At 41.4% G+C, this 27,250-nt stretch overlaps 1 protein-coding gene across 1 annotated transcript in view; it reads left to right on the top strand.

Annotated features, from left to right (window-relative positions):
- Nucleotides 1–27,250, top strand: part of LOC126248719 (E3 ubiquitin-protein ligase HUWE1-like) — a 454,581-nt gene that overhangs the window by 170,261 nt on the left and 257,070 nt on the right. The window contains exons 14-18 of the mRNA XM_049950025.1: nucleotides 4,772–5,017; nucleotides 16,968–17,159; nucleotides 20,329–20,547; nucleotides 22,104–22,261; nucleotides 22,507–22,629. Of these exons, the coding sequence (XP_049805982.1) occupies nucleotides 4,772–5,017; nucleotides 16,968–17,159; nucleotides 20,329–20,547; nucleotides 22,104–22,261; nucleotides 22,507–22,629 (938 nt within the window). The remainder of the gene's footprint in view (nucleotides 1–4,771; nucleotides 5,018–16,967; nucleotides 17,160–20,328; nucleotides 20,548–22,103; nucleotides 22,262–22,506; nucleotides 22,630–27,250) is intronic.

Below are 27,250 nucleotides of genomic sequence, written 5' to 3'. Positions count from 1 at the left end.
TGGGCTGCCTCAGATTCGGCAGCTTAAACAGGTGTGTTGGCGGCATCTAATTTCTCTGAGATGCTTGAGCCAAACCCGCTGGGGCGCCGACCGATCTACCCTGATACGGCTCTACCAGGCGTTAATTCAGTCTCGTCTGGATTATGGGAGCCTGGCTTATGGCTCAGCATCCCCATCTGCGCTGCGGGTACTGGACCCAATCCTACACAGCGGCATACAGCTTGCCACTGGTGCTTTCCGCACCAGCCCTGTGGACAGCATACTAGGGGAGGCAGGTGTCCCTCCCCTGGCGGTTACGGTGCCAACGTTTGCTGGCCGCTTATGCTGCCCAGTCCCTCCAGAGGCCTTCCGCCGCCGCTTTTATTCCATCCTGGCCACGTATCAGGGCTCTGACGTTGTTTACACTGACGGTTCGATGGTTGCTGGTCGTGTCGGTTATGCACTAACTCTAGGGGACCATTCTGAACAACGTTCCTTGCCGGCTGGCTGCAGCGTTTACACTGCTGAGCTGGTCGCCATCTTTCGAGCCCTAGAGTGTATCCGCTCCTGCTCAGGTGAGTCCTTTGTGATCTGTAGCAATTCCCTGAGCGGTTTATGAGCTCTCGACCAGTGTTTTCCTTGTTCTCGTCTGGTGATGGCTATCCAGGAGTCCCTGCATACTCTTGCCCATTGCGGCCGCTCTGTGGTCTTTGTGTGGACCCCCGGTCATGTTGGTATCCCAGGCAATGAACATGTTGACCGCCTGGCGAAAGAGGCCACCAGTCAACCATCTCTGGATGTTGGCCTCCCAAAGACTGATTTGAGGGCAGTCTTACGCCGCAAAGTTTTTGCACTATGGAACGATGAATGGCACGAACTGACAATGCGTAATAAACTCCGTGCTGTCAAGGAGACGACAGCCGTGTGGTGGTCATCCCTGCGAGCCACTCACAGGGACTCAGTAGTCCATTGCCGGCTCCGCATTTGCCACTCCCGGCTGACACACAGTTATTTACTGCGCCGGGAGGACCCCCCTCTATGTCGCTGTGGGGCGGCTTTGACAGTGGCCCACATTTTGTTGGCCTGCCCACTTTTAGCTGTGGTCAGGCAGACATTTGCGCTGCCTGATACACTCACTGCCCTTTTAACTGATGACCCTGCTATGGCTGGCTTAGTTTTAAGTTTTATTCGGGCAGGGTGTTTTTATCGTTTAGTCTGAGTTTTCGTTATGTCCTTTTGTGTTGATTCTGGCCTCGGGCCTACGATTTTAGTCTGAGTTTTAATGTGTTTCTCGGTGGTTGGCTTTTCCTTTTTTGTTTCTATGGTCGGCCAACCACCGTCACACTATGTATGTTTTTAGTTCGTCTTGTCTGGTCTTTGTCTAAGTTTCTCTTGTTCTGTGTCGTCTGTGCTCTATTCTGTTAATCGCTTTTATTCTCTGTGGATGTTTTTAGTATTTGGAAAAAGGGACCGATGACCGTAGCAGTCTGGTCCCTTTAATCCCACAAACCAACCAACCTTAAGAGCCTAGATAGACCTGTAACACAATTATAAACCTGCCTCCAAAAGCTTCAGTCCCACTGAAGTATCAGTCCTATTCAGAAGCTCAGCTTTTGCCCCAGGCAGAAATTGTCATGCTTGGCTTGTTTAGTACCTGTGCTCTTGTTTCACAGCCCTACAGTAAAAACACTTTTTCTGTCACCAACCCTACTAATCAGACTCAACCTAAAAAGCAAAACAGAATCCTGCCTTACTCAGTTTACTCATCCATCTAATGGTGAGTCTCGTTCACTCATCCCAAATCACCCCTGATAACTTTCCAGAATGTGCTAATCTAACCATTGTTCCCCAAATCCTTCAACATGGAAACAAACATCACATATGCAGAAATAAACTCAGTTCACCACTTAAAAACTGATCCTGATCTTATAGTCCTACCTGTCAACAAAGGCTCCAGTACTAGTTATGAACTTCAGCGGTTATCTAGTTCAGGGTTTCTACCAACTGTCAGACTGGTCCACCCACAACCTCCACCACAGATACCCCATTGCAGGGATACAGAATGTTTTCCAGACCCTCCTTAAACCCCTAGGTCCATCCCAGAACCTCTACCTTGAGTCTTATCTCTGTCCTTGCCCCCAACACTCTCCAAACTCCTACCTTGTTTATTCTTCACAAAATGAATAAACCCGGCCACTCATGATGTCCCATTGTGGCTGGACACTGTGCCCCCATAGAAAGACTCTGCCTTGTAGACAAACATCTCCAGCTTATTAGGCATAATATACCTTCCTATGTAAATGATGCTAATCAATCCCTCTATGAACTACCTACAGTTCCTGTCCCTTCACCAACCTGTGCCTGCTTTGCCACTGTTGATTCCACCTTCCTGTACTCTAACATCCCTAATACCCATGATCATGCTGCTATTGAACAGTATTTTTCCCAATGCCAAACTTGATACAAATCTACAATTTCCTCTATGGTCATCATGGCCAACTATATCCTCACCAACAGTTATTTCTCCTTTGAAGGCATCACCTACAAAGAAATCAGTGGTGTATCAATGAGTACCTGTGTGGTACCATCCTATGCCAAACTCTTCATGGGTCATTTAGACGAATCCTTCCTAACAACCCAGAATCACAAACTCTTCAGCTAGCTCAGATTGAATGATGACCTCTTCATGATATGAACCTAGGATAAGGCCAACATCTTCGCATTCCTCTAGAATGTCAACACCTTCTCCCCTGTTCACCTCTGGTCCTCCTCAGTCCAACAGGCCACCTTCCTCAACAATGACCTCCATCTCATGAATGGACTACAGGTACCTCTGTCCACATCAAATCTACCAGAAATACCTCAGTTTCAACAGCTGACACCCATACCACACCAGTGAGTCCCTTCCATACAGCCTAACCACCCATGGTTGTCACTTCTGCAGTGATATGCAGTCAGTTTCCAAATATGCTGAGGGTCTGGAAATAATATCTCTTGCCTTGTGACCACAGTCGCCTACAAACCCTCAAATATCAGCTGATAGACCACAAAGTAGTACATTCCTTGTGACTTAGTATCATCCTGGACTGGAGATACTGAATCACGTTCTCTGCCAAGGTTTTGACTACCTCTTTGTCATGCCCTGAAATGTGTCCTCTCAGCTATATTCTTCTCCCCCCCAACAGTGTTATTCCACTTGGCATACAAACTACACAGTGTCCTTCTACATTCCTATTCCAACCTTGTCCCCAGCCATTTGCTCCATGGCTTATATTCATGGAAAAGACCTAGATGGAAGAGGGCTCCTGATGCTGCACCTAGCATCCTACCATACTGTCCCCACCATGGCCCTACACACATGCACAGGCAGTACTAGAGTATCTTCCCCCCCACCATTATCCTGCTGTCCCTCCCACCACCCTGTTTCACACCTGTTCTGTACATCCACTACATAGCCTAGCAGAGATTGCCACTCAATGCAGTTGTACTTCGAGGTACGTGCGCTGGCATGTGTGTTTAGGAGTAGTTGGGTTTGGACCCCCATATGGTCATCTGGGTTTAGATTACTATAATTTCCACAAAATAGATTAGTGTGAATGCCAGGATGGTTTCTTTGAAATGAAAAGGCCATACCCAATTTCCTTCTCATTCTTCCCCAGTCAGTGTTGTGCTCCATATCTAATGTCCTCATTATATGTAAATTAAACCCCTACCTTCCTTCAACTGACAATTTGTTCCAAAGAAAGTTCAAAACATTGTTGCCATTTCTAAAGTTATGCTCCCAGCATTACATGAGGAGGTGCTATCATTCACATACCTTGTTTCCCCACTGCAATCCATTAATAATTAGTGAGGTGGGAAGTAAGTTCACTTCACATTCTACTCCCTGCTGTACCAGTCACTCTCTCACGCAATTAAATTTTCTGTGTACTACAATTTCCATTGAAGGTGTACAACTTTTAAAGTAGTCAAAAATATCATACCAGTCTCATTGTTCTGAGTACTGGGGCATAGAGGAATTCAGAGAAATAAATCAATAAAACAGGAGATGAGAAAATGAAAGTAATGAATAATAAGTTGAGCTGAGTTGTACAAACAATTTGGTCATGAGTAGTTGTCCTCTGCTCACTTAAAATGGAGTTGTTTCAAAATGGTTGGAAACAGGAGAAGGTGCTCTCCTGTTCTGGTGGGGAGAACAGTGTGTGTAGTGCCTGTGCCACAATTTCAGTTTTATTCATTTCAGCTGATGATGCTTTATGCAGGAACCAATCTTTGGATTTGGCAAGATTAGACACATTCTCATTCCATAATAATAAGCTTATTGCTCAATGCTAGAGAGTTTTGTACATTTGATTTTTTTTCCCCTTCATTGTGTGGGTTATTCATTGAAATGGCAAAGGTAAGATGTGTAGCATGTTGGTCTTACTCTTCTTTTAAAGTCATTAACTACTTTTATATCTGGAATATTATTTATTTCTGTTTCACACACTATTCTTAGTCTACATAAATCTATGAAATATAAAGTTTCTTGTTCTTTATAAAAAAAAACATCGCACGACAGTGTATGTATGTGAATAAGGTCTGAAATGTGCTTATATATTCATGTTTCTGTTGGGGAAATGAATGATGCAATTCAGATTTATAACCTGACTTTTCAGTGGCCATACTGTGCATATTTCTTTTTATTGACCATGGATGTTATGTAATGTAGCTTTTTCTGTTAGTGGTAATAACCTCTGTGCACATATGAACTGACAAGATATGATAATTCCTATTTGCTTTTTATTTACAGAATCTTACACATGAAGGAGAAATCTTCAGGGTTGGCCTGGAAAATATGGAAACTATTCTTAGTCGTATGACTGAGCTTCAGTTGGCCACTATCAATGCAAATGGCTCCATATTGTTGCATGAACTGGCAATACAAGCAAATGCTGAGGTGGCATTCAACTCGGTGCATTCCTTACCTCTCCTCCATGGAGTGAACAGTATTCATGGTTATGTAGTAATGTTCCTTAATCTGAGTCGCTCGAGTCAGGTACTGTATCAATATTATCATATAAACAACTTTGCTCTAGTCATAAGAATAGTATTCCTGTGACAGTCTTTACTGAGCTACTAAATTTTTATTCAATATCTATGAAAGTGGCTGATAATGTGATTTAGCTATTGCTATTCATGAGGATAGGTGTAGTAAGCATCGGCTTGTCAATAAGATATTGAAATGGCAACTATGGAAAAGGTACTCTGTGAACAGGAAAATGATGCTAATAATTGAGTCTGCTAAATTACAACAGTATAAACATCAAACAGTGGAAGATCTATAATAAAAGGAAAAGGTTAGATTGCTACTCGCCGTAAAGATGACTTGTTCAGTTGCAGACAGGCGCAACAAGACAGTTACACATCTAACTTTTGGCAGTAGCCTTATTCAGAAAAGGAGACACACACACACACACACACACACACACACACACACACATAATCTCTTTCTAATTTATCATAGCTGTCTTGACAACCTGATCATCTGTGAATAACAGTGTGTTGATGTGCCTTCCCCCTAATATTTATGCTTCATGGTGTTCTTGTTCTCCATTCACTGATTGTGTCATATATATATATATATATATATATATATATATATAATTATGTTGCTGATAAGCTACACCCTTGTTGTACTCCTTGAGGGGAGGGAGGGAGGAATGCCTGCCTGCCTGCCGGCCTGCCTCTGTACCTGGCCTAATCTCTTGTACCTTAGTCCTATGATCCCTGTGTGAGGTACAAACTGATTGCAATGTAGTTGTTAAAGTCTTGCTTGAATACCCATTCTGTTGCGCTTCCATATGGTCTATACTGACCTATGAGGATTCTTGCAGTGTGTCTTATTTCATTTGATTTCTGCTGTCATACTTACTGAGTAAGAACTTCAAATGCTGAAGTAGTACTCTACATTTGCTCACATTAGTATCCTGTATACATTTTATCAATATGTACACTGCACTTCTGCTGAACCTTTCTGAGAAACATAAGTCTTAATTCACCACCCCTATTGTAGAGTCTACATGATCATCCAATTTCATGTGCTTCACAGAATTACCCCTGAAAACATAATCAGTGTGATGTGCCAAAGATGTCCACCTCTAATATTATAATCACCTACTATCAGGTTCTTAATCCATGTTACAGGCATTATCATACATTTATGTATGGTATGTTTAAAGAGAGCTGCCATTCATTGCAAAGTGCAAATTTTGGGCATGTCTGTCAGCATTTTTCTACGGTGATAACATGACAATGCATCATCAGCAATCAATCTGGTAATGCCACTGATCCTATCTGATAACTCTTTCTGTATATATTGAGAACATTAGTGGTCCTGTGACACTTCCTTGGTGTGCACGCAATGTAACTTTCATTCCTACTGAACATTCACTATCCTGTGTGTACTAGGTTCTAGTAGCTGAAAATTCATGAAGCTAATAGCATATCTGTAAAGATAATCCCTACAGTCATAACTTGGTGCGGTGCAATGTTGGACACACTTTGAAATCTGGAATGACAGAATATACCTGTTCATCAGCATTAACTCTTCACAAAATACCATGTATGAATAAAGCAAGTAGTGTTCTATGCAAAAGGTTTTTCCTGAATCCATGTCGAGTCTCTGTGAGAAGTTTGTTTCCCTCCAAGGACATCATAATGTTTGGGCTTAGACTATGCTCTAGGCTCCAGTAATACATAGGTAACAGCAATATTGGTCTGTAATTCTGTGCATCAATTCTTTTACTATTTTCGTAAACTAGAGTAACCTGCATAACTTTCATCACATGGACTGCTCGCTGCATGAGACTTTGTTGATAAATATGAGCAAGAAAAGGGGCTAACTTGGCAGTGTATTCATGTGAAATATGACTGGAAATCCACGGTATGGTGCTTCATTTGCTTTGAACCAAACCCATCCCTGCCCTTTCACTTAGGTACAAGGGTACTTTAATCTATACTCTTTATGTGCAGCTGTTTGCAGGTCCAAACATTGCTTCTGTATGAATGAATTTCTTAATGTGTCATTTAATTTGTCGACTTCTGTATTTGTCTTTATTTTAAACACCAGATTAATTCACAAAAGATAGGCTGAGAGTTTTGGACCCCTTCATTGACTTATCATATGACTGACATTTCTTAGTATGTTCTGAAAATTTTTCACTAGTATCTGACTGAAAATTATTGTAGGCTCCATGAATAACTCTTCCTGTGGATGCACAAGATACGTTGATATATGCTGTTCTGTTTTGCAGCAGTCTATCTTATAGCAGAAGTATGGTAGTCTCTGTTTTTGCCACATTCTCCAATTGGTACCATTAAACCAAAGTAAGTTTTGCTGCCTTTAATTTGTTTACTTCATACAAATTTATCAGTGCAACAGTTTGTAATATTTGCAAGCATTATCCATCATTATTCTATGTTTGTTGTGTGTGAACTCATCATTCTCAGTTAATCTCTTAAGTAAGGTTTTTTTTGTGATTAGAACAGTTCACCCAAATCGAAACTGTGTCCTACATTTTTAATGACATTTTTCCTTTTGTCAGCATCATTACAGTAATAGCTTAAGGGCAATTAATCCCCCTTTCCCTGATGGCTGTGAGGTGTATTTGTAGCTGGGGCATTCAAAATATCTTTTTATGCATGTCAACTGCTGCTCTAGTTATTTAAGGCAGTTGTCTGACCATGTGTGCAGTATTATTTCACAAGATGGAATATCCCCCCCCCCCCTCCCCCCCCCTTCCTCTTGATAAGGTATGTGTACTTCATCAGTTGATACTGAGCAATTTACTCAGAACCTACTACTTCTGTATGCCCAATATATTTCCAAGCTATAAAATCCAGGATATTTTCCATTGTAGGCTCAATCAAAAATATCCTGAAATTATAGCACAGAAATGCCTTGAGCATACAGAAGTAATAGATTGTGACTAATGATATCGGAATATGATGCCGAGTAAAATCATCAGATGATTAACTTAAACCCACAGACCACAGTTACTTCTGCTGACATAGGTTTGCAGTCAGTCTCTTTGGCTTTGATAATCTTTAATGTTCCTGATTTCTGCTGTAAATCATCATCTAGTGTAGTATCATCTATCTTTCTCATATACATTCCTCATTGTTGATAATTTTCCTATTTTTACATAAGATTTTAGTAAACTTACTTCCTAACAACTCCTTTCTAGGAGGGTGTGTATCATATTCTGCCTTCATGTAAACAGACAATGAGAAACATTTCAGTTGACATATTGACACCACTTCAACTAATCAAATCCAGCAAACAGTGTAACTGCATGTATTTTTCGTTCTGTCCCAACCAAAACCAAATTTGGAACAAAATGGCATAAATACATGTTGCTTATGATGTTAAACTTTTTCTATCAGTGTTAACTTGTCAATATTTGCATCAGTGTAACAAAATTGTGGTTTACAGACCTTCATATTCTGAAAGGACACTTTAAACCATGACACATCATCTCCTGCCCAAACTGGATAATTCAAATCACCCTGCCTCATTGATACATCCTTTATGTGAGTGGCACAAAATGTATCAAAGTTTTATCAATAAAACCCAGCACTCAAGTTGCAGCAGCTCAGCTGCAAGTGTGTTAATGTTTTCTGTGACATACTTTCTTCTGACATACTGAATTGTAAAACCAAAATGGATTAGACACTATAATTAGCAGCAGATTTATGTGCACCTTATCACAGTTGTTGACCATTAGGTGTGACAAGTGTTACTATACTACATAAATACTGGCCTCGATAAAACTGTAATCTTAATATTTGCAGTGGTTTGAGAATAACTGTGGCAATTATTATGGAGTTAGTTTCAGATGATGATACATGCCTTATGAACAATGAGTAAACATGTATCTTCTTCCATATCATTGCAAATATATAATCATTACATTTTTATACCATTTCTCTCTGTATAAATTTACTTTCTTACAGTATCCACAGCATGCATTGAGATCTTTACCCCTCTTTCTCGTTGTCGCATTGCTGTCCCGCTCACTCTCGATCTCTTGGATGAGAATACATTCCTGGGTGCAGTTTCCACCATCCACTATGCTGTCGCTTTCTGTGGCGACGACGACCATGGGCTTCTTTGCACCTGATATCCAGCACGGTAGCCCACTCCATTGTGGTGGGGTCACCATATACCCTGCTGGTTTATAGCCCCCTGACAACACAGGGATCACTCTGCTGATGCCTGCATCATTAACTCCCCGCATATGCCAAGGAGTAGATGCCTATCTTCCTAGGGCATCGGGACTCCCAGCAATGGCCATCCTGCCAAGTGTCCCTTGCTATGGCTGGGTGGTGCCCATGGGGAGGGCCCTTGGTCGGAGTGGGTGACATCAGGGTGGATGACATGCAATGAGGCGTGGCCCATCTTACCTTGCTGGTGGCCAGCCACCAGCAGTCTCTAAGAGTTCCAGGGCTCAATTTAATGCAAACACATATGACCTCAAATCGTTTCTCTCTCTGGCCACACCATGGGAGGAAGAAAAGGCAAAGAATGGCAGCGAAGCTTATTTGCCCCGCTACCTAGTATGTACAAGAGCTGATGGGGAATCCTTTGTGTCCATGAAGCCTCAGTTCTTTGTAGAGCATTTAGAGGACAAGTTTGGGGAGGTGGAGAGCTTGTCCAAAATGTGCTTGATAAAAGCAGCATCCTCTGCCGTCACGGGCATTACTCACTTGTGACAAGTCGGGGGATGTTTCAGTTACTATCATGCCCCATGAGTTTAAATATGGTCCAGGGCATTATCTTCCACAGGGAACTTCTTTTACAGTCTGATGATGAGCTGCACGCCAATTTAGAAAGGAGAGTTGTTCATTTTGTCCGGTGCGTTCATTGGGGTCCAAGGAATAATCAGGTTGCCATCGGTGCCTTCATCTTGGATACGTTGCCTGAGAAGGTCGAGGTGATGGTCTACTGCTGTGATGTCAAGCCCTATATCCCTCCCCCGATGTGGTGCTCTAAGTGCTGGAAGTTCGGCCATATGTCTCCCTGCTGTACTTCCAGTGTCACATGTCGAGATTGCGGACACCCATCACATCCCAATACTCCATGTGCCCCGCCTCCCATCAGTGTCAACTGCGGAGAGCATCATTCACCTTTCTCGCCAGACTGCAGGATTTTACAGAAAGAGTAGAAAATCGTGGACTATAAGACCCTGGACCAACTGACCTACACTGAGGCTAAGAGGAAATATGAATGTCTCCATCCTGTGTGGATGACTTCCTCTTATGCTGCTGCTACGACAACAGTGATAGCCCCATCAGTTCAGTGAATTTCAGTCGGCTCCCCAAGCCATTAGACTACACTTGCCCCCTTGACTGTGGGGGGCACTACCCTCCCTGTTGTTCCTGCGGCACCTACTTCGTGAGCAACACCCCCCTACCCATCGGGGACGTCCATCCCCACTTCTAAGCCAGAGAAGTGTCAAACTACTTCAGCTCCTCTTGCTAGGAAGGGGTCCCTTGGGTCCCTCCCTTCCCAGGTTTCCACCAGTGGGAAGGATGATGCCCACCAGTGGCATAAGTGCCCACAAATAGCTGGTCATGGGGCTTCACGATCCTCCTCAGTCTCTGAGACTGGATCAGTGAAGCCCTTCCAGCCAGTGAAACCCAAGGAGCAGCAAGAAAAGCCCAAGAAGAAGACCTCTAAGACCAAGGAACTTGCTGTGGCGTCCACCCCACCCCACCCCACTGCAACCTACAAGCTCTGTGTTTGAGGATGGGGTGGAGATTCTGGCCTCCACTGAGGACCTAGATCTCACTGGACCATCAGACACCATGGAAGTCAATTGCATGGGTACTCAATCGGTGGCAGTAGGTGATCCAGCAGCATAATCTACCACCTCGGTCCCTTCACGCCTTTTTTGGCTGCGGACAGAGTCATCCTCCAGTGGAATTGCAGTGGTTTTTAACAACATCTTGCTGAGCTCCAACTACTTCTCAGCCTTCACCCTTTCTTCTGCATTGCTCTCCAGAAAACTTGGTTTCCGGCAATGCGAACCCCCGCCCTCCATGGATATCAGGGTTATTATAAGAATTGGGCATCTGGTGGAGTCTGTGTCTACATCCTTAACTCTCTTTACAGAGAGTGTGTCCCTCTTCAAACACCTTTAGAGGCTGTTGCTGTTCAGGTGTGGATGCCTCAGGCTGTTACTGTCTGCAGTCCCTATCTTCCGCCAGATGGTGATGTCCCACAGCATATACTGGCTGCACTGATAGCCCAACTGCTGCCACCTTTTCTGTTATTGCATGACTTTAACACCACTAACCCTTTGTGGGGTGGATTGGTGGCATCAGGCTGAGGCACTGTCATTGAGCAAGTGTTGGCACAGCTCGACCTTCCTCATTTAAATAATGGTACCTCCACACACTCCAGTGTGGCGCATGGCACGTACTCGGAAATTGACCTTTTAGTCTGCAGCCCTGGCCTTCTACCATTTGTCCAATGGAGTGTGCATGACGACTTGTGCGGTAGTGACCACTTTTCGATCTTTCTGTCACTGCCCCAGCATCTCACCTGGGCGCCTTCCCAGATGGGCTTTGAATAAGGCTGACGAGGACACGTTCACCTCCATTGCCACTCTAGAGCCTCTTTCTCATGGTGCCATTGATGTGGTGGTTCACACGATCACCACCAGCATCATTTCTGCCACAGAATCTATTTCCCTGATCTTCCATGTCCCCTCAGTGGAGGACTGTGCCTTGGTGGTCACCGGAGATCGCGGAGGCGATTAGAGGTCGCAGGTGGGCCCTCGAGCATCATAAGTGGCACTCATCATTGGAACACCTCATTATCTTTAAACGGCTCCGTGCCCGGGCCCGACGCCTTATTTGCCGATGGAAGCAGGAGTGCTGGGAATGGTATGTCTCCACCATTGGCACCTGTACCTGTCCATCGAAGGTTTGGTGCGAGATTAGGCGACTCTATGGGTATCGGACATCTGTCAGCGTACCTGGGCTTTCCCTGAATGGAACAGTCTGTACTGAATCAGACATGATTGCAGAACTCATAGCAGGGCATTATGCTCAGAGTTCGACTCCAACAAATTACCCACTGGCCTCCCACTCCCTGAAAGAGTGATTGGAAAGTCGGAGCCTTTCGTTCCATATGCGCCACCCCGAATCGTACAATGCAGCTTCCACAGTGCCCTAGCTGCTGGTCCTGATAAGACTGCCGGGCCAGATCGCATCCACTATCGGATGCTCAAACACCTCTCGGTACTCTGCCAGCGACACCTCTTTGACATTTTCAACTGTATCTGGATTGAGGGTGAGTTCCTCTCTCAATGGTGGGAAAGCATTATCATCCCAGTGTTGAAGCCTGGCAAGATCCCCCTGGAGGTGGACAGCTACCACCCCATTAGCCTCACCAATGTTATGTGCAAGTTGCTCGAACACATGGTGAGCCGGAGGTTGAGTTGGCTACTTTAGTCTCAGGGTCTTCTGGCTCCGTCCCAGGGTGGGTTGTGTGAGGGCCACTCTGCCACCGATAATCTGGTCTGCCTGGAGTCTGCCATCCGTATGGCATTTGCCTGCTGTCAGCATCTGATTGCTGTCTTTTTTGACATGCGGAAGGCATATATGATGTGACGTGGTGACATCACGTCCTCACCACGCTTCATGGGTGGGGTCTCACGGGCTCACTCCCGCTTCTTTTTAGTTGCTATCAATGGGCTAGCTGCAGCTGTGGGAATGTCCCTATTGGCTTCTTTGTATGCTGATGACCTTTGCCTGTACTATAGCTCCACTGGCATTGTGGTTGCTGAACGGCAGCTACAGGGCGCTATCTGCAAGGCGCAGTGTTGGGCCGCCATGCATGGCTTCCAGTTCTCAGCTGTCAAGACCTCCATCATGCAGTTTCTGCCATCTTCGCACTGTTCACCCTCAGCCATGGCTTTATCTTGACAGTGAACCTCTTGCCGTGGTGGAGACACTTTGGTTTTGGGCTTGTGTTTTGATGCCCGGTTGACTTGGCTCCCTCATATTCGGCAGCTTAAACAAACATTGTGGCGCCATCTTAACACTCTTCGTTGCTTGAGTCCCCACTTGGTCTATCCTTCTATGACTGTATCAGGTGTTGATTCAGTCCCATCTCAATTATGGGAGCCAGGCTTATGGATCGGCATTGCCTTCTGCGATGCAGTTGCTTGACCCCATGCTTCACTGGAGGATCCAACTCGCAACTGGAGCTTTCCGCACAAGTCCTGTAAACAGCCTGCTCATGGAGGCTGGTGTCCCTCCATTGTGGATCCAGCTCCAACGACTACTGGCCGCTTATACTGCACATGTTTGTAGCTTGCCTGGGCATCCAAATTACCGTCTCCTGTTCCCCAACTCGGTCATCCATCTTCCAGAACGGTGTCCCCAGTCAGGGTGTACAATTGCGGTTCGCATCCGGGCTCTTCTCTCTGGGCTTCAGTTTTTCTATCTCCTACATCTTTTCAGGGCCCATATACGTATACCCCTGTGGTGTGTGCCCCGCCCATGCCTTCGGCTGGATTTGGTACAGAGCCCGAAGGACTCAGTCTATCCTGAGGCCCTCCACTGCCTCCTTTCCATACTTGCTGCGTTTTATGGCTCTGACATGGTCTATACCAACGGTTTGATGGTTACTGGTAGAGTTGGTTATGCTCTTACTCTTGGGGATCATTCTGAACAACGCTCATTGCCGGCTGGCTGCAGTGTTTTCACTGCCGAGCTGGTCGCCATCTCTCGCGTCCTAGAGTATATCCGTTCCTGCTCAGGTGAGTCCTTTATCTTTAGTGACATCCTGAGCGGTCTACGAGCTATCAACCAGTGTTTTTCTCACTCTCATCTGGTGATGGCTATCCAGGAGTCCATCCACACATCTTGCCCGTTGCAGCCGCTCCATGGTTTTTATGTGGGCCCCGGGTCATGTCGGCATCCTGGGTGATGAACGTGTTGACACACTGTCCAAACAGGCTGTCGGTGCACTGGCTTTGGAGATTGGACTTTCTGAGTGTCATCTCCATTCAGTTTTGCGGCAGAAGGTCCTTGGTACCTGGAGTGATGAATGGTGCACCCTGCCTTCACCCAACAAACTTCAGATCGTCAAGGAGACTACTGGTGTGGTGCTTCTCCTTGCGGGCCTCTCGCCAGGACTCTGTTGTACTCTGCTGGCTGCTTATTGGCCACACCTGGATGACACACTGTTATTTATTGCATTGCAAGGACCCACCTCTGTCACTGTGGTTCAGCATTGACAGTGGTCCATGTTTTGTTGGACTGTCCGCTTTTAACTATGCTCAGGCAGACGTTTGCACTGCCTGATATGCTCCCTGCAGTTTTAAGGGATGATGCTGCCATGTTAGGCTTAGTTTAGAGTTTTGTTTGTGCAGGGGGCTTTTATCACTCCATCTGAGGGTTTGTATCTTGTGTTGAATCTTGCCTTTGGCCTACTGTTGTAGATTGGGCTTTTTAGTGTGTCTCTTAGTGGTTGGTTTTTCCTTTATTTGTTTCCATGGTCTGCCAACCACTTTAACACTCTGTGTGTCTTTAATTCCTCTTTCTGTTTTTTGTCTATATCTTTCTTGTTCTGTGTCATCCCTTGTCATCTTCGTTGCTTGTTTTTGTTCCTTGTGTGTGTTTTATGATTGTGGCAAAAGGGACCGATGGCCTTTGTAGTCTGGTCTCTTCAACCCCCACAAACCAACCAACCATCCCACTCACCCCACAGCTAGCAAATTGTATTCTGCATGAAGCGACTGTGTGTACACAATAGGCTAATGACGTGTTGTGGCACATGCACTAACTGAACTTCCTGAGGTCTCTCAGCAGTTTTGTAGAAGTGGTTGAAAATAGATGTCTGTATTCCAGCTCCTGTCATATGTTAAGTGTGGTCAGTGATAATTATGAATGCACAGATCATATTGATGAATGAAATTTGTCATCAGCTGTGCGAAGTACAGGGGCCTGATGTCAGGAGCAAGCAGATGGTGTGTCACTGCTACAGAGACTTCACAGCAGGTAGCCAAAATATTCATGAGGAGCAGTGCAGAGTGAGGCCATCAAATCATTACAGGTAATGATGTGTGCAGGAATGCATTATGGAGAAGCATCACTTCAGAATGATGGGCTTTGGTAGTCAGTTGCTACAAATGTGCCACACATTGTTGTGTGAATGGTCTTTGAACACCTGTTGCAGAAATTGTGCACCAGATGTTCTCTGAATCCAGTAACTCCAGAACACAAAGCAGAGTGCATGACAGCAGCTTTGACTTTTCTGCAGCAGTATCTCAATGACAGCAGAGTGTTTGCAGACTGGATCATTACAGGTGGTGATACATTGGTTGCACACAATGCCCCAGAAATAAAGCAGCAGTTAATGCATTGGTGTCACAGTAGCTATCCATGCAAGACAAAATTCGAGCAGACTGTGTTGTCACGGAACGTACTGTGCTTGGTATTCTGAGACAGACAGCTAGTTTCATCTTCGAATTTGTGAACAAAATAGACAGTGAATGCTGAGTGCTACAGGACAACAGTGCAAAAATTGTGATGAGCCATTCACAACAAGTGGTGTGGGATGTTTAATGCAAGTGTTGTGCTGCTAGCACAAGGCCGATCATGGCTCCACGGACAACAGAGTTCCCGCAAGCACTCGACTCGGAGATGATGGATTATCTGCCTTACAGGCTGGACTTTGCTATCAACATTTTCTTTTTATGCACAAATGATTAGGATTACTGGAATCTACATAGTGTCTGACAGACTTCTGTAAGTTGAGAAGCCCCCACATTCTGCCATAAGAGTTTCTAAACACTATAGCATGGAATTGAGGGTATGGGTATGTTCCTTGTCAAATTATCTCCATGCTTTTTGTATGTTAGTTTACAAAATAACAGTAGTAATTGGTGGATTGAGGTGAACAAGTTGTCGACAACTGTTTCTTACACACATCACTAGGTTAAATGTTAGGTGAGTATGCAGACACCAGAAAAGCAGTAGTACTAGTCATATTTCTGAAGAAGGCTTGTACATTAATTGTGTCATGTTGCTGAAACGTGGCATTTGGTGTCAGCCGGCCGAAGTGGCCGCGCGGTTCTGGCGCTGCAGTCTGGAACCGCGAGACCGCTACGGTCGCAGGTTCGAATCCTGCCTCGGGCATGGATGTGTGTGATGTCCTTAGGTTAGGTAGGTTTAACTAGTTCTAAGTTCTAGGGGACTAATGACCTCAGCAGTTGAGTCCCATAGTGCTCAGAGCCATTTGAACCATTTGGTGTCACCTGAGTGAGGGGTAGTACATTGGGCTCCAAAGGCTACCTGTGCACCATGCCCCTCAACGAGGCAGCAAACCAGATTGCAGTCACCGTTGTAATATAAAATGTATGCAGCATAGGTTGGAGGAAGACCCTTCCAAAAACTCTAAAATTCACATTCAGCATGTGACCAGTTGTGTTTCTCCCAATTGCAGTGTGAAGATTCATTGTATCTGGACAAGGGAAACTTATATAGTGCATACAATACCTGTTCATGTTGTTGTTGTTGTTGTTGTTGTTGTTGTTGTTGTTGGTGGTGGTGGTGGTGGTGGTGGTGGTAAAAATGGTATGTTACCACATGGTTCAGAATCCACCTTGAACTATATACCCTCTTGTTACTGACTGGGTAAATGACTTCAAAAGTCAGAGGAAGAGGATGACATGCCACAACCAATAAAACCATGCCTATTAAAGCACTGTGGGGTTCAACCAACTTTGGTTGATGACTCTTTGCTACTGAATGTCTGTGTTCCTGCACCTAGGTGGTGCACAGCCCAATTGTAGATCTTTGTTTAATGCATATTGAATAAAATTTTCAAACCTTCATTAAATACCCAGCACACCATAAAGTATATAGTGTTTGCATTGGTCAAAAGCACGTTTTCTCTTGAATTAACTTGAAATATTTTGTTACAGAATGAACTTAGATCCCTTGCTTTGGCCCACTGGGGTTCTGTGAGAGGTCTGTGTGTCTTGTCACTGCTAAAAAGTCTCTATAAAGCACTAGTGTGGGAAAGCACTGTACTCCTAGCACTGTGCAGTGATGAAGTTCCTCTTGACAAAGACTTTGCCAAAGAAGACTTACAGAAGCTAATGCCCCAAGACAAGGTTGGTCAAATATACATTTTACCATAAAAATACCATTTAAAAATTATTATGGTGTTTTTTATTATAAGTTATGAAACAACAGTAGATTTTGTTGCCAAGGATATGTATCACAAATATGCTGAAACAGAAGAGAACTTGCAAGCATTTTTTTTGATGAATAACATACCTTGTAAAAACTGTGTTTCTTCTCAGTGTATTATATCTGTTCAAAGATTTTGTTTAGCCATATTGCTCCTCTGAACAAGTTCCTTAAATGCAGCCCTTTATTTCCTTTTTTTCATGTGTGGTCTGTAATTATAGAGGCAATATTATCACAGGCATTCTGGGTAGTGAGTTAATCTGTTTGACCAACATTATTCATGACATAGCTGAAACATGCCTGAAATAAAATTCGAAAATCTGAGAAATTAATGGTTCTTGATAAAACATTTCTCTGCAAGATGTGGATATGTGTAAAGTTTGTTAAGTACATTGCTATAAATCGTAAGATATTTACTTGATTATAAGATGAAATTTTTTTCTAAATTTGTCATTTGAAAACTACAGGATCTCTTATATTCATGTATTAAACTATTGCCAATGAGGTCAAAATTTTTACATTGTTGGACTGATATAGGAGTTGTCTTACATATGTAGATGAAGTTTGGGCAATTGACGTCACATGGGATCTATTTTGAAGAATTGGGAAGGGTAGGAACTACAGCAAATGATACTCATGCTGAAACAGGTTCAAGATTTGAAACTTCCTGGAAGATTAAAACTGTGTGCCAGACCGAGACTTGAACTTAGGAACTCAGGTTCTCAGGTTCAAGATTTCCTTAAAGTCTGAAGCGCTTGATACAGTATCGACATTATTTGAATACCAGAATTTGAATAATTATGCTCAGTGCTAGTGCAAGGGGTACACAGGAAACTATCAACTAGTTGCCACAACAGTCTATTGCTTTGTTTATAATTTGACAATTTTGTGAAACACAGGTGGACATAGCAGTAAATTACATTGTCTTACAAACTCTTGTTGTGTATGAACACTTCCCCAAGAAAGGTTCTCATACATGTATGGATGCCATGCCCCCACATTGATTGTGCTTTTGAAGCAAAGGTAACACTGAAAAATGAAAATGTTTTTCTTCAAAAACACCACTTCACTCTGAACACAAGTCAGTATTTTATTTGGTTATGAGACACTGTAATGATTTACCAAGTGGGTTGCAGATAAGAGACTGGGTGACTGTTCACATACTAGAATATTGGATAAAAATGTTACTGCCCTTTAGTCAGCTTTGGAACAAGATAGTGACATTCAGATGAAACAAGAAAGAAAACTAATCCAGAATTATACGTCTAAAAATGAAATAAATCATATTAAACTGACTGTCATTGTTTTTGCAAGATTAAACTGCATTGGTAAGACGAGTCAGAGGTATTACCAACAGGTGTCGCTAGATCACAGGACAATAGAAAGTTCAAGAATTGTACAGAATTGTGAGTGCATTCTTTCATTTATGTATTTGTCACTGTTGTTACACATGAGCTGCATCCTGGAAGATATTGCAGTCTATGGTTCACAGTTGCTCAAGCACAGTAATATGGAGGGGTAACAGTGACTCCAACTTGGCTTAAAACTATAGGAGTGTGGGGGGAAGAGTAGTGAGCAGACAGGAAATTATGTTGCGTTGTCGCCCATGGGAATCATTGTGAATGCATTATTGAAGCCAAGATAGACACTTAGCCCACATCTACCACAACAGTTCAAGATTATATGGCATCTAACTCCACAGATGATGAAGAGGTTGAAAAAGTGTATGATGAGATAATGATGCCTTACTGAAGGCACAAATCTGTGCTGGGCAGCTGGAATTCAATAGTATGAAAAAGATCAGGAAAAATAATAGATTAATATGGACTGGGGGAAAGTAATGAAAGAGGAAGCCGCTTGGTAGAATTTTGCACAGAACGTAATGTAATCATCACTAACACTAGGTTTAATAATCATTAAAGAAGGCTGTGGAAGAGACACAGAGACACTGGAAAGTCTCAGATTGATTTATATAATGGTAAGACTGAGATTTAGGAACCAGATTTTAAATTGTAAGAGATTTTCAGTGTTAATTGTGGACTCTGACCACAATTTATTGGTTATGAACTGTAAATTAAAACTGAAAGTCCTATTCTAGGCAATTATTGTGTTACTGTTAGTGTCTATGCCAAAAGTACATTTGCTCTTGCATGCTAAGTTTCTGTCCTGGATGCAGTAAATTAGATTGGCTTGGCAGTATGGCAAGTAAAGCCTGAAATTGTCAAAAGCAACAATACAGGCTTTGGAGGTGGTGATAAAGATGCTTGTGACTCATTGAAGGTAAAGAAAATGCAGCGGCAATTCCTGTATTAATTCGAATACAAAACATTTCGTATTGTCCAAATGACTACATTTGAATTTCTGTCAATTAACTCCACTGTTGTTTTGGCAGCAGATCAAACAGGTATCTGCAACACAGGAAATGATGGGGAGGAAACAAAGAAAAAGAGGAGCAAAATGATTTCTGCAGAAAAATTTATACCCCTGAAGAAACTGTTGCATGCATAAATGATGTGTGATTTGAAACACATACAAATTCTCACTAGCTGTTGAAACTACAGTACAGTCTAAAAAATTGTGTAGAAAAACAGTTCTGAACAGGAAATTCAAACAGGCTTCCCTCCTTGAGATGTAGTGAAAAAATGAAATGTAAAGCCTAGAGATGGGAATAATATGTACACGCAAGAATACACAAATTTGAAGTTACACTAAACATTCAGACATGCTGTATTGTGTATCAGTTAGCGTAATAGTGGAGTACTCTGTTGTGCACATCTACTGTTGTGAACATCTACTGTAAAGGTACATAATTACAGATTTGCACTTTGTACATAGCATTTGACAAATTTTATGTTGCCTAGAGTATTGTATGTAATCCATAGACTTGGCCAATCTGGAAAATTACTTTAGTCCCATGCAATTCCATTTTAAGCAAGTTTTACTACACATTTTTAATGTCTGATGTGGTGCTCTACAGTCAGCTGTATTGAATATTTTAATGAGGATACTGTGTAATTTTGTTCAGTGGTTTTACAGCAAAAAAGTTTACAATCAGTCGGTTATATTTGTGTCCTTAAAATTGATTTTCAGGGTGTTGGTGAGCGTTCATCTGGAAGTGATAAAGGAATGACAACAGCAATGGAAGCCTTAAGTACAAATGATACAGATGCAAGCCATGAGAGTGGCACTGAACAGAGGAATTTCCTCAAAGTTCCACCAAATATTGTTGCAAAATACATAAAACCATTGCTGCATGCATCTTCAAGGCTTGGAAGAGCCCTGGCAGAGCTGTTTGGGATGCTAGTCAAGGTATTTTACGTTGAGTATTCATGTAATACCTTCACAATGAGCCATCAAGCAGCTATCAATATGATTTTGGTTTTGTTTGTATTAGCAGGTATGCATTATCCAAATAGTAGGGCCATTTATAGCACATACATCTTACCATTTGCCCTAATTATTGCAATCTACAGCTTTCTGTTAGTCACCTTCTCCATTAAATTCATTTCCTCATTCTATGGTGTGGCATTTTGAACACACAGTTGCAAGTTATACACTCAGACTGCTTTACGTGGTGTCTAGAGTATATTTTTGTCAAGTAAATTGTACATTTGTAATATATGATACCTATCAGTGTTTCGGGTCAACCACCAGCTGCAGCATTTTGTCATTTCATGAAAAATCTGCAAGCTATTTGCAGCAGAGATCATGAGAAGAAGCTTTAGTCAACAGTTTTCAGCTGTGAATAATGTAGATTATATCTATATCTGCACCAATATTCCACAAGCCATCTTACAGTGTGTTCCAGAGGGTGATACCAGTACCACTACCCTCCCACCTACTCGTTTCATTTGCGAATGATGCATGAAAAGAATGGTTGTCAGTAGGACTCCTTATTAACTCTAATGCCTCTAAATTTCTCAATGTGGTCATTTTGAGAGATGTGGAAGAAATTACAGAAGAGCATCAATTATACAAAACAATTTGGGGCTGGTTGTGTTTGGATAACAGATTATTGAAGCAACTGATCAGTTATATAAAAAAAATGTACCACTGTCATGGGAGCAATAGATACATGTATTGAACACACAACTGCATATGTTTTAAATGTATTACATATATGCTACCTATATTACTTCAAGTAGTCATTTACTGTTAAGGTAGTCCTACAATCTATGAAAAGTAGTCAAACATAGAATTTTGCTTTAGAGTCGTATTGAAATCGAGGGACACAGCAAGAACTTGGGCATTGTTACCTGTGATTCTCTGGATCTCTTCGCTGAACAGAGGGAGCTTAGTTTCACAAGATCCCTGTTTGCAAAATCCATGTTGATATTATAGTGGACACTTCTGTTCTCCAGAAAGTCACAAAACATGAGCATAAATATATTCCACAGCTCAGCCGATTGACACCAGTGATACAGGCCTATAATTGTGTACACCTATGATGACTCTTCCTGAGAACTGGAATGACTTGGGTTTTTTCCAGTTGCTAGGTATCTTTATGTTCAGATGGAACTTCTCAGTATCATTCATTTGGTTTTTGTGCAATGATTGAAAAAGAACCTTACTTCTGTAGTGAAGAATTTTGAAAGACTGAATTCAGTATTTTGATCTTATCTCTATCATCCAGAGTCTTGATGCTGATGTAGTGACTGAGCTGATTATTCTCATCTGCTGACTGACTTGCATAAAACCAAAACAAAGTAAGGTTTTTAGTAAAAGGTGTTGACAAAATAAAAACCTGTAAACTTCATTTTATTATGTATTCTAAAACAGTAGATAAACATGCTTCTTATTCTAAGCTACACTATCTTTGGACATTTGTTGTTACTGATAATGTGATATAGAATTGTAATTTTCAGTTAAGTGTTGGAACACCTTTGAAACGACGCCAGCGGTATACGGTCTTGTCGAGGGTTTTGACACCAGCAGCTAAGGATATTTCAGAGAGTTTGGCAATGCTGCTTGTCGACTGTTTAAGCTGGACATCATTACCTAAAGTTTGTGTACCCCAATTCAAGTAAGTGTCACAGTTTTATTGCAAAAGAACATTAAAGACTGACAGATTGGAGGGAGTGTGCCACAGCTGTAGCAGAATCTTGGTTCATATATTGATGACTCAATAATTTTTAACTTTTCGTACTTATTGAATCAGTTTAGGATATTATATTCTCTAGTTACTTTTAACTTGTATGTTCTTTATTTCTCACACTGTTAATTCTTAGATTTTTATTTGCATAACATACTCCTCTTTTTATGTTTCAGACTAACATACTTGATATGTTCAGTTGGTTTTACTTCACCACTTCTGTTTGATGAAAAGAAAAATCCGTACTACTTGATGTTGTACCAGTTCTTAAGATATGGGGGACACACAGCATACTTTGAGTAAGTTGAAAGTAGTTTGCAACAAAAAGTTCAATAGTATCATAACAAGGACAAATTTATGTTCTGTAATTGTACAGTTAACTTCATAGCTGGTAGGTAAAGGTAGGGATTATTTTTGTTGGTATTAAAGAATCTTCAAACAGTTTTTTTTTTTTTTTAATTGCCAAAGTAATTTCTTGATGAATTGATGGGATTCACTGTGAATGGAAGACTTTCCAAGCTGCTCTAGCTGTTATGTAGTGCTTTATTGGGAACACTACTGTTTTCACATCATTACAGGTACATCAGGTGATGCTGTGGTTAGCCCTCATACAATCAGGAAGCTATGATGTTCCATAGTTCAGATGCAAATAAAATTGTTGATCCATTATAAACTGTTGTCAATAGCAGAATTGGTATTAAGCACCAGTAGATGAAAGTCAAATTGAACACTTGGGGTGATGAGGCCTACATTAAGCAAATGTGAAACCAGTGACTGTTATGACAATGCTATGGACTGGTAATTGGTGGTGTTGTACTAGAAGCTCATATTGACAAACATTCCTGTTAAATTTGATACGATGAAGTATGAGATTCTTAAGGCATCTTTGAAGACATGTTTTAATAAAAAGGATAAAATAACTAAAAGCTTCCTGTAATATGTATGCTCTGGCAGATGTAGAACCAGTGTGGAAAGCATTTATGGCACAGCTGTTGTAGGTTCCATTTTTTAAACTGTGTCTTGAGCATTTTTCAAACAGTTTCTTTTCTAAATTTTTGGTGGGTGTGATGGATAAAAGGTAAATCCTGTAGAAACTTGAGACTGAGTATTTTAACTGAAAACACAAATTATTAATTAGCCAATTTATCATTCCCGCAACACTAGCTTGGAGCTTAGAACATTTTCTCCTCGTGCTACAATGTTTACATTGATGAAGTTAATTTGATGACACCATGAGTTCAGTACTGTTTCTTTTGTTAGTCAGTAATTGTCTGGTGCATATTACAACACGTCAGTGACCATTATTAGATACGTTCTTTGGTTTTTGCCAAAATTAAGTACTAATTTTCTAAGAGGATTGGTATTCATACCAACATAGATCAGATTGTTCTGAACTGGATTTTTAAAAATGTAACCATCATCAGACACTTGTCATATAGCCATCTGTTTGAGGGCCCAAAGAAAATGAATTTTATTTTAACAATGAAGCTGACTTTGGAATTTCAAATAGTAGGAATTTGTAACTTATGAGAGGTAATGAGGGTTGCATAACGAGAACTCCTGAATGTAGTGTTTATAGAAGCTCTGCAGTTCTGTTAAGAATACAGCCTGAAATTTATATCTGCCTGAGTGAAACACTCAGTAAGGTGAAGATGAAAAACTGACTAACAGGTAACATTGAAATTGCGATAGGTGTCATGGAGAGAGAGAGAGAGAGAGAGAGAGAGAGAGAGAGAGAGAGAGAGAGAGAGAGAGTTCATTGTTTATCTCCTACCCTATTCAGTTTTGTCCTTGAGATCATATCTGAGACTTCCAAACAGAAATTTGAATGGACCCAAGTCAAAGGGAAGAACTTATCATATCTGGTGTATGCAGGTTTCTGCTAAATCAACAGCTCTGATAAGGAACCGAAACAAATGATCAGGGCACTGTAGATAGCTGCCTGCAAATTTGGGCTACTCGTAAGTGAAGTCAAGATGAATTACCTTGTTACAGCTCCAACAAGGTCAAGATACTGAACAACTACAGTTACTGTGAGCAGGAGACCGGTCCTACAAGAGAATTCACAAATTTAAATACCTGGGAGCACTTTTCATGGAGAACTTCTCATACCAAGTAGAGATCAGCACCAGTATACAGGCAGGAAACAGATCCTTCTACGGCTTAACATAACTGCTTTTGTCTGGGTGTGCCTCAAGACAGTTCATGTTTTGGCTATATAAAACACTGTTCCAACTCATTTTACTGTATAGCAGTGACACACGGTAGTATTCCAAAGCGGGAGTTTTGTAAACTTTTCGTATTTGAGAGAAAAGTGCTGCTGATCATCTTTGATCTGGTGTTGGTTGCAAAAACTGGTGAATGGAGGATCAGCCACAACCACAAGCGAGACGAACTGTACCAAGATGACAATGTAACAGTAATCATAAGATGCTAGTGACCAGAATGTGCTGGACATGTGGCTTGGATGGGAGATGTCAGGTGGCTGTGAAAGCTGCTGTATTACATCCCCCCCCCCCCCCCCCCCCCCCAGATAGGAGCCTCCTGGAAAGGGCAAGGAAGAGTTGGAGGGGTGGCGTCCATGAAGACTTACAACAGTTGGCAATAGATATGGCCAGATGGCAGATGGTAGCGATACGTAGAAGACAGTGGAGAAAGAAACTTAGAGCTGTGCATGGTCCTTTGGGCCTTATCTCATAAAAGTAGTGTAAAACATTCTAAATATTTCAATTTTACACATTTCCTCTCCAAGAGGACAGTCTGACAGGCTCTTTTCCTGAAAAAGATCTTAATGGTGCGTCAGCACAATGGGAATCTGATTTTTGTATTATCCTTGTAAGTATTTGAAACTCCCAAAAATTCTCAAGAAAATAGTCTTTGAAATTTTCTGAGCACCTTGAATAACCTAAACAAGGTCACTTTTTGAGCCATGTGGCTGTGGTAGAATGTTAATTTATCATGTGTGTACTGTGTGTTTGATTCCCGACCCTGGTAAATTTTCAAAGCATTTTCATGAAATGTAAAATGGAAAAAAAATTCTATTTGGAACAGAACTCAAGACCCCCTACACGGCAGGTGAGCATTCTACCACAGAGCCATGCTGCCTATTTAATTAATAATAATAATAATAAACTTTATGGTATTAAAGTCCTTTGGAAAATTTAAGTCAATTTCCCAAGCATTTTTTGGAGTTCATTGAACTGCTTTGGAAGAGTGACTCAGCATCACATAAAAAAAAAAAAACACAAATTCTGATAGCTGTGTGGTCACCTTGTTAACTGACAAAGTAGTGTTGCCTGTAATCAACAATGGTGTAGCAGTATGGCTTTGCCTGCAAGACTGCAGCTGGTCATCACATAGTCAGGCTACTGCAAGTGCAGACAAACATGGCTATCAAGTAAATACGTTCCAGCTTGAAGGGTTGATGAATTTAAGATGCTTAGTAAAATCTGCTTGTGTGTTTAATAATTATCAGTTGAATCAAGAGGAGGATTTCTACTACTTTGTTTCAGCAGTTATTAGAATACACATATGAAATGACTTGCTTTATCAGCTTAAGACAGGTCAGATGAAATATTCACCCTCCTCTGAAAAGCCAAATGTATTTTAATGAAGATAAAAACCTAGTTTTCAAAATTAGACAATTATCTGCAAACACACTTCAATTTTTCATGCACAGCTGCTAATTTCTACTTTTAACTCCTTGGGACAGTATGTTATAGTTAGAATTTTGGGATGGAAGCAAATGTACCTATCAGTTTTTCTTGCAGTCGTAAAACAAACGCGCACGCACACGCGAGATCTGGTGAACGATATCAGCTACTGTATAGCTCATTAGTTTTCACTGACTGATTCCAGACTTTATTAGTTGTTCAGATGAAGCTTAAGCCGATCTCTTACTAAGGATTCTATGTCATAAAACATGCAGTGTCTTGTAGTATAGGAAATTTAGCAGCAAGAAAATTACAAACTGCTTCAAATATCTGCTTTTGAACTGCATGAATGAACATATTTGTAGACAAAAGAAATGATGAATTAATAGAATATGAGTCATTGTCTTTCTTTTAATATGTCCCATCTTCTGTTCTGTAAATACCATTAATATTTCTATTTATGATGATAGCTTCACTGGTATCACTTATCAACAGATTTGTTTGTTGCAGTTGCTATCTATTGAAAGCTGCTCTTTCAAGTTAACCTTTTTCCCTTGATAAGTTAACAAATATCAACTAGCTTCATGCAACTTCAAAACAGAAGCTTAATTGTTATGCTACTTGTTAGAACAATGAAAACATTTGACATTTAAGGCTGTGTGAAAAAAGACAAAATATCAGACAATCTGATACGCCATTAAATTGATTTGGATACAACAGCCACTGTCAGAGTAAAAATTTCACTTGTGAAAAGACCTATATTTTGGAAAACTTTGCATTAAAGAAATAAATATGAAAAATTTGCAAATTGAAGCCAATTTTTGTAACATTCCGAAAATGCTCTTTTGTGTAACATTCTGAAAATGCCCTTTTTTCCCAATCTGGTCATGCTAAAAGTAGAATAAATGGCAGTAATTAGGAATTGATCCTGTTGCTCAATAAGTGGATTGTAGGTTTTTTTGGCCATTAATTCCATGCTCCATTTTAGCAAGGCCACTGATGTATTGATGTTGTGTGTTAAGGGTATACGGAATGCCCTATGCTAACAATGTTAAATTGAGCTAAAAGTTAGGAACATTTTCTCATTTGTTATTTGGACGATAGTCTTGATTTTTTTCACAGAACGCAGAGGTATGTTCTGCTTTTATGCTGAATTATTAATTTTGAAAAAATAATGTATAGTTTTTCAGATATTTTATTTTTTGTAAATGTTAAAGTTATACATTTTAACAAGTATTTTAAAATTTACATCCATTAATACAAAATA

Source organism: Schistocerca nitens, chromosome 3 (genome assembly GCF_023898315.1).
Source record: "Schistocerca nitens isolate TAMUIC-IGC-003100 chromosome 3, iqSchNite1.1, whole genome shotgun sequence".
In the NCBI taxonomy this organism is placed as follows: domain Eukaryota; kingdom Metazoa; phylum Arthropoda; class Insecta; order Orthoptera; family Acrididae; genus Schistocerca; species Schistocerca nitens.
This window is presented reverse-complemented; position numbering and strand designations above follow the sequence as displayed.